Source organism: Scleropages formosus, chromosome 2 (genome assembly GCF_900964775.1).
Source record: "Scleropages formosus chromosome 2, fSclFor1.1, whole genome shotgun sequence".
Taxonomy (NCBI): domain Eukaryota; kingdom Metazoa; phylum Chordata; class Actinopteri; order Osteoglossiformes; family Osteoglossidae; genus Scleropages; species Scleropages formosus.
Genome location: NC_041807.1, coordinates 43224240 through 43236254, shown reverse-complemented (window position 1 = coordinate 43236254; position 12015 = coordinate 43224240). Strand labels below are relative to the sequence as shown.

The following is a 12015-nucleotide window of genomic DNA, read 5'->3' as shown; positions in this document are numbered from 1 at the left end:
CACAATAACTAACTAATAAACTAAAAACACTGGAATGAAGTGTAGTAGTGTGGTCAGTACAATCAATTGAAATGTAAACAGATTGTCATGTTGAGGTGCATCGGAGCAGGTGCATTCATACTGCGTCTCCAGAGTAGTCACCGGGGTTGTCACCGGGGGGCGGGGGGGGGGGGGGGGGCGTGGTGGTCGTCAGGCGCACAGTCACCAAGCATGCGGTTGCTAGGTGGGCAGTCATCAGGCGCGCCAGGGACACCAGTGGCAGTACCCCGCTCCCTACAGATGGCACCTGTCACCCTATGATGCAAAGGGGGGTTGGCTCCTGGGGTGGGGTGCAGGCCAGTCTTGATGGGACCTGTAGAAATCAGCAACAATAACAGGGTCCAGAACGTTGTGCACGGGTACCCAACACCATTCCTCTGGGCCATAACCTTCCCAGCCCACCAGGTACTGCAGGTCCCCTCGCCATCAACGAGATTCTAGGAGCACCCGAACGACATAGACCGGGTCCCCATCAACCTCTGCGGATTCAGCTGACAGGCTCGGCGCGACATCACTAGGGGCCTGGAGAACAGAGGACCTGCAGGGTTTGAGCAAAAAACATGAAAGGTTGGGTGGACCCGCAAGTCTGGGGGCAACTGGAACATGTAGGAGACGGGTGTGACCTGGCGAAGGACCTCAAAGGGGCTGATGAAGCGGTGGCTGAGTTTCCTGGACAGGAGGCGTAATCTCGTATCCTAGGTGGACAGCCACACTCTCTGCCCTGGCTGGAAGGTGAGGGTCTGCCGGTGGCGGTCCACCTGCTGCTTGTAGCATGGGTGCTACACTGGAGATGAGTCTTGATGGCACGCCATGTCTCTCCACTTGCCTGGTGCCAGGCGTCAACTGCAGGTACGTTGCTCTGGCTGGGGCATCAAGGAAACAGAGCAGGTTGGTACCCTAAAACACACTGAACATACTTGTGGAGGAGTGGGTCAAGGCGTTGTGGGCGTACTTGGTCCAAGTAAGGTACCAGGCCCACTGGTGCTGCTGATGGGTGCAGTAGCTGCGGAGGAAGCGACTGATATCCTGCTGTAGGTGCTCCACCTGCCTGTAGGACTTTGGGTAGTAGCCAGAGGTGAGGCTCACCGAGACTCCCAACTTCATCCAGAATGCCTTCCACACTCGCGAGGTGAATTGGGGCCCATGATCAGACACAATATCTTCAGGCAGACCATACAGGCGGAAGACCTGTTGGAATAGTGGCTCCGCTGTCTCCGTGGGCAACCGTGGCAAAGGGATCAGGCAGCAGGCTTTGGAAAATCGATCAATCACGGTTAGTATCACAGTCTTGCCATCCGAAGGGGGGAGGTCCATCAGGAAGTCCACTACTGCGTGAGACCAAGCCCTCGAGGGCACTAGCAGCAGTTCCAGCAAGTCAACGGGTCTCTGTGTTAGAGTTATAGCTTAGGAGCAGATTGTGCTGGCCTCCACATACTCCTGGATGTCCCCCTGCATGGAGGGGCACTAGAACCTCCCTTGCAGGAGGGGCATTGTTCGGCGCATGCCAGGGTGACCGGCCGGCGGAGAGTCATGGGCCTGCTGCAGGAGTGTTGGTTGCATTTTCACGGGCACATACTCCTTACCTTCCAGTATAATGGGTGGATTGGACTCGGCTCCTTGTGCATCCTGGAGCTCCTGAAAGAAATGCCAGTGTACTGGGGCAACAACAGAGTTCTCGGGAAGGATTGGTTTGGGGCTTTCGGCCGGGGCGTAACTGGCAAACAGCCGTGACAGAGCATCAGCCTTCGTGTTCTTAAAGCCTGGCTGATACAATAGAATAAAATCAAATCTGGTGAATAAGAAAGCCTATCGGGCCTGACGGGGGTTCAACCGATGTGCTTTCTGAAGATACTGTAGGTTACGGCGGTCTGTTAGTACAAGGAAGGGGTGCAAGGCTCCTTCTAACCAGTGCCTCCACTCCTCCAGGGTTAATTTAATGACTAAGAGATCTTAATTTCCAATGTCATCCGGGTACAAATTCAAACCCACAGCTAGTTGCTTTCCACACCACCATGTGTAACTCAACTACCTCACGAATACCAGAGGCAGAATCCGGGATTAACCAGCAAAAAGGGGTATTTATGCTCCATCTAAGCTTGGTCTCGATTCATATTTTGGAAACTAGTTATTGATTATATGTCAGAAGTCACTTGTACCGCTATGATCACCTCTAGTCCATTGCAGGATCATGGGGGTCCAGAGCTGATCCACACATACATACCTACCTGTACATAGGCCTGCACCCATCTAACTCTTCTTTGATTGACTGCATTTATTGAAAGTTGCTCTATAAACAGAACTGTGCAAAAGTTTTAGGCACTTGGGGAAAAAAGCTGTAAAGTGAGAATGTTTCCAAAAATAATGCTCTTAATTAATAAACTTCCTATAAAGCTTAATAATCATCCATTGTCAACAACCACTTGGCACGGTGAGTTTGGCTGGGTCCTGCTCTCTGGTGGGTCTGGGGTTCGAGTCCCGCGTGGGGTGCCTTGCGATGGACTGGTGTCCCATCCTGGGTGTGTCTCCTCCCCCTCCAGCCTTATGCCCTGTGTTGGCGGGTTAGGCTCTGGTTTGTTGGGACCCCACTTGGGATAAATGGTTTCAGACAGTGAGTGTGTAAGAGCAGCTTATGCAGATGCTTCCTTTGTGATAAAAGCTATGTTTAAATGTTTCACAGCTGCCCAGGTTACTTGAATTAGTGAAATTTGAGGATTTGTGGAGGAAATTCTGCAGAATCACAAGTACGCAAGAATGTGGTGAAGATCTGTGTGCTTGCGCTGCCCATAAACACAGAGGGTGGCACACAGCTATTGGCTGCAGTGTTCTGCAGAGAGAGGGGGCACCATGTGGGGGTGCTATGGCTGCCCTTCCGCCCGACTTTTAAGCTGCAATGCATGACGTTCTGATGTTTCTATGGGTTTTTGTTCATTATGAGGTCAAATGCCTGAATGCAAATTGCCATTAATTTACATTTGATCAGCGATCAAAAAAGTAAGAAAATGTATTTGAAAATGTAAAACTGTATACTTAAAATGTATAGGCAATGTAAAATTTTATACTTAATCATTAAGGAGTCCTGTGCAGGTTCACAAAGCTCTCAGTGAGATATGCAGTGGTCCATATTGGTTCAAGTGGGAAGCAAAGGGTGATGCAGAGAGCAGTGGGCGCTGCCAGCTTCTGCACGGGAAAGCCCAAGACGCTGAACTGCACCGATGATAGGATGACTGGTGACGACACATTGCAGACTGCTGCGTAATGAGCGATGCACGCTTGCTCTGCTGCTTTCCTTCAGCGTACTTTACCCGGCGGCCACGGTCCGGACCACGGGCCCGTTCTGATGGAAGCAAAGTTCACAACCTGAGCCCAGCATAATGTGTCTTCACGGCCACAAATAATTAACAGTACTGAGAGCACGTTCCTTTGAAGCGATGTTAAAAATTGGGCAAAGTCAAGTGATCATGCGAAATCATGCAGGTCTTTCTGAACAAATACACGATGGCAATGGAACATTAACACCAAACTCACGCCTTGCATAACATCAGTAAATTGCTGATCCATTCTGCTTTCGTCTCTGAAAATCATTCGTTTCACTTGTCATATGCTGTTGTTGCCAAAGAAGGTTTAAATCCTTTCCCTTAACTGTTGCACGATTTACGTCACATACATTTTAACGTAATTCCTTGAGCTGACACTTCTCTCCAGAGTGGTTGCAATAATTTAGCCATTGATACCGCCAGGTGACTTCAGTGGAGCAGCTGTCTTGCTCAAGGGCACTACAGCTGGGGTGGGATAAAAACCAACCAGCAGCAGCACTAACCGCTACACCGCTGAACTTATAGCTCATAAGTGCCCGGCTTTAATGTAGACATTGCGGCCTTCAGCAAAACTTCCTGAAAACAGTCCACGGCCCAGAAGACAACAGACTTCGTGGGGAAAGAACTAATAGTTCAACTGCAGCTCAGCACACAACTGGCATTTTGGTCTTTAAGCAAATAACCATTTATTGACTCAGTGCTAATCATAAAGAGCTTTGGCTGTACAATACACAAATAATTGTTTGGTTAGCTCAGCGTTCTGGAGTACTGGTCGGTCTGTGAGTACAAGGTCCAACACTGTTGTCTCAAGGAAAAGTGCTAAATAAGTATTATTGAGAAAATTGCACGATTTTGTTTCTTTTGACACAAACAACGAGCTTCTCGATGAACGTAAAAACTATTCAACTCAATCTTTCAGAAAAATAACACATCGGAGCCAAATATTTCTCAAATTTTTTCCACACAACATTGCACACCTTTAATACTGGACTCCACATATTTTTATTTTATTTAGTTATTTTATCATTTATTTTATTGGGGGGTGCGGTGGTGCAGCAGGTTTGGCCTGTGCCCGCTCTCTGGGGGGTTTGGTGTTTGAGTCCCCCTTGGGGTGCCTTGGGGTGGACTGGTGTCCCATCCTGGGTGTGTCCCCCCCTGCAGCCCTGTGCCTTGTTTTTTAGGTTAGGCTCTGGTTTGCCTCCCCCCCACTTGGGACAAGCAGTTTCAGACAGTGTGTGTGCGATTTTATTATTTATTCTATCCTTTTTCATCATTATATATTCTTCATATTTCTGTAGTATGCTTCTAAATTCTACTTATTTGTATTGCCTTATTTATATTATCTCTATCAGTCTATCACAGGCAGTAGAAAAAGAATTTCACTGCATGTCGTACTAACTATGATTGTGTATGTGTCAAATAAAACTAACATGAACTTGAACATATATTGCATTACACACACACTAACACACACACACACACACACACACATATCTGAGTCATCAATGATGTTACCCGGGTTCACTGGTTGTATGGGGTCTTTTACTATTTAGACCCCTTTGACTGACTCACTCAGCAGGGAGCGGTACGTGCCTTTGTGTGAAGTGTAGCAGTGGTCGAGGGTGTTTGAGCCTCTGGTGGGGCAGGAGATGTGCTGATGGTACTTTGGGTACACATTCCCGAAGTCGGCTTGGTTAAAGTCCCCAGAAGTAATGAACAGGCCGTCTAGGTGCTTGCTCTCGTACTTAGTGACGACCTGGTACAGTTCGTTCGGAGCGCTGTGTGTGTCCCATTGGGGTGGGATGTAAACTGCGGCCATGAGCACAGCCGAGAACTCCATGGGCAGGTAGAATGGTCAGCATTTGATCAGAAGGTATTCAAAGTCTGGAGTGCAGTTCTGTGAAATCACTACCACATTTGTACACCATGCGTCGTTAATAAGAAAGCATACGCCCCCTCCTCTTTTTCTTCCAGTTCAATCAGTCCGATCTGAGCGGTCAATTGAGAAGTCCTCAGACTGGACCACGTGGTCCAGGGTGCTGCGGTGAGCCATGTCTCCGTAAAGCACAGAAAACACAGCAGTTCCGTAGGTCTCTTCGGAATTTAAGTCGTCCTCTGAGATCATCCAGTTTGTTGTCCAGAGACTGAACGTTGGACAGGAAAATTCTGGGCATCGGAGGTTGCAGCGTTTCACTCTCACCTGTACACCGGCCCCGCGGCTTCGTTTCTCGGCTCGTGTCTTCTGAGTGGTCCCAGGTGGGTTGTGTGGTAGGAAGAGCTGAGGATCCAAGATACCATTTACCAACAATATCACTATTACTTCTTACACACAGGCTTACAATTGTTACTTTCTAGAATGCCCAGGAGGGGTGGGCAACCACTGGCCCGTGGACCCCCAGAGGTTTTTTTCTCCCTCAACCTTCAGTTGGGAGTTTTTGTTCCTTTCCCCGGTGGCCAGTAGGTATACTTGTAGCTCTATAATAAGTTCTTCATTAGGGTAGCCATTAGTCGACTGTCTTCTTTGTTTGTATCTGTTTTTCTTGCTTTATGCCTGTGCGAAAGCGTTCTGTGTCACTGTGTGAGAAGAGCGCTCTGTAAAAATAAATCAAATTGAATTGAATTGAAGAAAAAACTCAGTTCAGTCAGACACTCAGATTGCAGAAAAGTTAATTTATTCATATGCACATGGGTGAGCCTCCTAGAGAGAGTCACACCTCAGCAGCTAAGCAAGTAGATATTTATACACATTCTAGGGCGGTTCTTTGCAAGCATGGGTGAGATACATGTTTTGTTTTATCATCCAAAACAGGTCAAGGTGCCCCGCCGATCTCCCGTCCTTTCATGAAAACACTCCCAACCATCGCCAGTGTTATCACTCTCAATACGCACAGTCTCATGGGAACTATGTAATTCTGTATTCCTCCCGATATCTTATGGGAACAAGCTGACACAGAAAGGGACAAGCTGGCACCAGACTGCTGCCTGGAATGTGGTTCTTTCTTGCACAGGCCGTTTCACTAGTTAGACATTGTAATACATAAGCATAAAGGCATAGCAAAGCTGTAGAATCAAATTTTCATTCCCCAGTCACCGCTGTGTTGTTCGCAGCAGAGCAAAGGTAGCAAGTTGAGTTCTCTAATGTCAAGAATTGTCTAATCGCACTGTTTCATGTATTTGCAGAAGTGTTTGGTGATCATAAGTAATAAGAGAGTAAACTGGCTGGAAGGATAGTGACACAAACAATATAATATACACTAAAGTTGATTATAAAATCCTACTTTTGACCTATAAGGCAATACATGGCATTGCTCTGGCTTACCTTTTTGAGATCATTAATCTTTATATCCCAGGACAATATCTCCATTCAGTAGATGCAGGTTACCTTAAAGTACCTGTGATCAATAAGACCTCAGTAGGAGGTCGCGCCTTTAGTTATAGAGCACCTAAACTGTGGAATAGTCTACCGGTTACTGTCAGAAATGCCCCTTTGTTTGTTTTCAAATCCTGACTAAAGACTTACATGTTCACTCAGGCATTCAACCTCAAAATGTAATTCCACCTGCCTTGGTTGTTTTTTATCACCTTTATAAAAATACATTTTAAATTTACTTAAGGAACAAATTACTAACTCTGTCCTGTCTTCTCGTTGAGCACTACCTCGCTACATAAGACCTGAGGAGGCCGGCCAGTGGTGACAGACGAATCCCGTGCTGACGGAGGGTGATGTCCATCTGCCGTGACGATCGAGATGTTCCATGCCGAGTCGGGGATCCAAGATGCCATTTACCAACGTTATAATTACTTGTTAAACACTGGCTTACAAATTGTTACTTTCTAGAATGTCCAGGAGGGGTGGGAAACCACTGGCCCGTGGACCCCCAGAGGTTTTTTTCTCCCTCAACCTTCAGTTGGGAGTTTTTGTTCCTTTCCCTAGTGGCCAGTAGGTATACTTAGAGCTCTATAATAAGTTCTTCATTATGGTAGCCATTAGTTGACTGTCTTCTTTGTTTGTATCAATTTTTCTTGCTGTATGCCTGTGTTAAGGTGTTCTGTGTCACTGCGTGAGAAAAGCACTCTATAAAAAAATAAAATAATAATAATAATAACTAATAAGCCTGCGAGGATCAGCAATCAACACGTTGCCACGCACCGCCACCATGCTCGTTTGTTTTTTACTTTCGATGGGTTTTGCGGTACGTAACCCCATTGTAAGCCAGGGATCACCTGTATTAGTATTGTTTTAAGATGATTAACGTGTAAAATTAGAGTAGAAATACAACAAAGCCCTGTTATACAACATAGCATTCATGCATGTAAATTGTTTATGTATCCTTATGGTGTATAATATAGTGCAGCTACTGTATGTAATTACACTATAAAGGGATTTTCACCTAACAACAAAGTCCACTTATAACGGGGTTGTCAGAATGGAAGCCTGTTGTGAATGTTTGCAGAAAATAATATACTATATCATGCCAGCACCAGGAAAAATCATCCCAGCTGTGAAATGTGCTCAAGGGAGTGTAATTGTGTGGGACTTCTTTGCTGCCTCAGGGCCTGGACAGATTGGAGTCACTGAGGGACCAGTGAATTCCACTGTGTATCAGGAAGTTCTACAGCAGAACATCAGGGCATCTGTGATCTAAATTTCGAAGAAGTCTGAATGCATAACACACACACACACACACACACATTTTCTTAACCGCTCGTCCCATATGGGGTCACGGGGAACCGGAGCCTACCCAGCAACACAGGGCATAAGACCAGAGGGGGAGGGGACACACCCAGGACGGGACGCCAGTCCGTCGCAAGGCACCCCAAGCGGGACTCGAACCCCAGACCCACTGAAGAACAGGACCCGGTCCAACCCACTGCACCACCGCACCCCCTGAATGCATAACATTATAATGATTATTTCACAACGAACAGAGACCGGACCCCAGTCCCACTGAAATGTTGTGGTGTGATCTGAAGCAGGACATTAACTCAGGACTCCCCACAAATATCCATGAGCTGAAAGAGTTTTGTGTGGAGGAAGGGGCTAAAGTCCCTCTTGAGTGTTGAACACATCTGATCAGCAGTTTATAGAAAGCAGCTGCTTGAGGTTATTGACAATAAAGGAGCTTCAACTGGACACCAAATATACAAGCTGACACACTTTTCCATCAATAACCTAGAAGAAAGTTTCGGAAATGTAAAAGGTGCCTTGTTAAATAATACCATCTTTATTTTTTATTATGACTTACATCAGTTTCCATTATAGGAGCCATTGATGCAGTAATCCAGAAAATTACAACTTTTTTCTCACAGCTGTGGACTGGTAGCTAATGCAACATGGGGCACTGGACTTGTTTCTTGTCTGACTTCCTCTTGAAAAATTTCAGGAAGCTCATCTGAAAAGTTTAAAAGGGAAAATTTCATTTTGTATCAAACTTTAGAATGAGCATGGAGTGGGGCCCACCCAGATTATTACCTTTATGTTTTTTATTTATGCCTTGACTAAGTTGTGCTTCCTTCGGTTAAGAAACAGCTAAATTACAGCAATTCCTATGTAGACAGGATGCTGAGAAACTGGTTCATGCTTTTGTTTAAAACAGGCTCGGCTATTGTAATGCTTTATTATCGGGTTGTCCGTACCAGACTGTACCCAGGCTACAGCTGGTACAAAATGCCGCTGCAAGAATTGTCACTAGAACCAGGAAGTGCAACCATATAACACCGGTACTTAAATGCTTGCACTGGTTCCCGGTCGCATTTAGAGTTGAATATAAAATTCTACTTTTGACCTATAAGGCAGTACATGGCTTTGCTCCAGTTTACCTTTGTGAGAATATTGATTCTTATATCCCAGGACGATATGTTCGTTCATTGAATGCAGGTTACCTTAAAGTACCTGTGATCAATAAGACCTCAGTAGGAGGTCACACCTTTAGCTATAGAGCACCTAAACTGTACAATACTCTACCAGTTACTGTCAGAAATGTTCTGTCTGTTTCTGTCTTCAGATCCAGACTAAAGTCTTACATATTTACTCAGGAATTCCACCTCGAAATGTAATTCCAGTTGCTTTTGTTTCTTTTTATCACCTTTGTAACAATGCATATTAAATTGACTTGTTAAAGTTACAAATTACTAACAATTTCTTATTGTTGAACATTGTCTCCCTACATAAGATTTGAGGAGGCCGGTGGTCACAGACAAATCCCATGCTGACTGAAGATGATGACCAATTGCCATTATGGACAAGACGTTCCATGCTGAGCTGGGAATTCAAGATACCATATAGCAACAATATCATTATTACTTGTAAACTGGCTCAGAAGTCTTATTTAATCTAGAATACCCAGGAGGGGTGGGCAGTCACTGGCACTTGGACCCCCAGAGATTTTTTTTCTCCCTCGATTTTCAGTTGGGAGTTTTTGTTCCTTTCCTCCTTTCCTCGGTGGCCAGTAGGCATACTTATAGCTCTCTAAAAGTATTATGATAGTCGGTAGTCAGCTGTCTTTATCAGACTCACAGGTACAGACCTGGGGGACCTGAAGGTTCACACAGCTCAAGGAAGACACTTTGCTTTTGTGCCAGTAGCTGGGGAAGGTCAGCAGCTGGTGTGCAGAGAGTGCGCAATCGCTGAAAGCAGAGGTTAGAGGTCAAGGTCAGTGTTTGAACGGTGAGGCTGAAGCACTAAAGTGACACGATGTGGTCAGCGGCTTTCACTGAGGTCAAGGAAAGGAAGCGCCTGCCCGATGGACCAAACAATCTTCAGTTGCCACTAGGTTTCACTAAAGCAGTAATCCTACCAACTCAGACTGGATTGACAAACTGAGCAACTTCCAATATCACCAATGATTACATTTATTTAGCAGACACTTTCTCCAAAGCCACTTCCAATGAACTCTATGTAGTGTTATCAGTCCACACACCTTATTCACTGCAGTAACTTACACTGCTAGGCACACTACTTACAATGGGTCACTCGTCCATACATCAGTGGAACACACGCACTCTCTGTGTCACTCACGTACTATGGGGGAACCTGAACAGCATGTCTTTGGACTGTGGGAGGAAACCAGAGCACCCGGAGGAAATGCACGCAGACATGGGAAGAACATGCAAACACCACACAGACTGAGCGGGGATCAAACCCACATCCTCTCACACACACTGACAGGCGCTGTGAGACAGTAGCAATACTCTCTGTGCCCCTGTCCTGACCAGCAATTGCTCATTGATCATTTACCAGAACCCTAACCTCCACCTTATCCCGAACCCTGACCCTGACTCCACATCCACAGGGAGTGTTATTACAGTATTTTCCTCAGGCAGGTACAATTGAATTTACTTTTTATTTTCCACAAATATCACCTTCAGTGACAGCTCACACTGCTGAGCTCTGCCCTGTTCCAAATTTGTTACAACACCACTGTGAGAGTCTGCTAAATGAATTCATGCAAATGCACGTACAATGAACATTGATTCATATGGTGGAAAGTAACAAACTAACTACTTTAGAATCACATGTCTGCATCTAAGTCTCTCTTTTTCCTAATGTAATGAACACGTTGTATTTTCTATGAGATGTACGTTGCTTTGGAGAAAAGCATCTGCTGAATGAATCAATGAACATGTAAATGTAAATATAAATGTATGGTAACAGAGGCTAAATGCCATTGCCTGGGAACAGTAGTAGATAGCAGCACAGTGCAGCAAGCAGTCAGCATTCCTTCAATTTCATATGCATTTGTTCACTTAGCAGCCCATTTACTCTTACAGTTACTGTTAACTAATATTTACATCGTTGTACAAGGTCACTTGCAGCTCAGTGCAGGTGTTAGTGCTGCTGCCCTTGGACCCAAAGGTTGCAAGTTTGAATCCCACCTCCAGACTCAGTACCCTTGAGCAAAGTACTTACCCTCAATTGCTCCAGTAAAACTACTCAACTGTGATAACAGCTGTAAGTCACTTTAGAGAAAAGTGTCAGATCATTGAATAAATGTAATACAGTATATACTGTACTATCATTCACATAATATGCACAAAGGGTAGTGGGGCTTTTCCAGCACAGGTTTATCACATGGAATCACAGTGGGCCAAATTTCATTTTATGTGATTCCAGTTTTTTTAAGCAAATAATCCTGGTCACTTTGTAAGTGTCAAACACACAAGGTAGGGCCCTAGTGCAGAATTTTCATTAGTTGTCCAAAGGGAAAGGCAAGAATCGTGGTCAAGGACAGGCATGGGTCGAAGAATAGAAGAGTGGACGCTGTTCTCAGGGGCGATCCAATGTCGAAGGTGAAGAACAAAACGGAGGTTGTAGATGGGAGAGGCAGGACTTGGGGACGAGGAATGAGGACAGGGAAGATGAGGCAAAAACATGGGGTGAGGGACGAGCAAGGCGAAGTGGAAAGCTCCAAATGCAGAGGGGACGGTTGTCTCGATGCAGATTCCACCACCTAGGAACAGTAGTGTGGTTTCCTTTCCACTCTCCCTGCTAGGTGTGTTTCGCTGGGGTGAAGTCAGGGGCATGGCAGCTAGCTACAAACTACATTCTATACTAGAATTTAGCATCTTCCGGAGTAGACCCCGTGAATTCACGCAGTCTACTCCGGAAGATGCTAAATTCCAGTCTAATGACAACGGCCGCGGAAGCCTGCGTGACTTGATA

General features: G+C 45.6%; 1 protein-coding gene across 1 annotated transcript in view; it reads right to left on the bottom strand.

The window, feature by feature from the left end:
• Nucleotides 1-553: 553 nt before the first annotated feature.
• LOC108931207 (sodium- and chloride-dependent GABA transporter 2-like) overlaps nt 554-12015 on the bottom strand; it is a 42970-nt gene continuing 31508 nt past the window's right edge. Inside the window, exons 14-17 of the mRNA XM_029247139.1 lie at nt 9871-9980; nt 1623-1674; nt 957-1425; nt 554-561 (exon numbers count right to left, since the gene is read on the bottom strand). Of these exons, the coding sequence (XP_029102972.1) occupies nt 554-561; nt 957-1425; nt 1623-1674; nt 9871-9980 (639 nt within the window). The remainder of the gene's footprint in view (nt 562-956; nt 1426-1622; nt 1675-9870; nt 9981-12015) is intronic.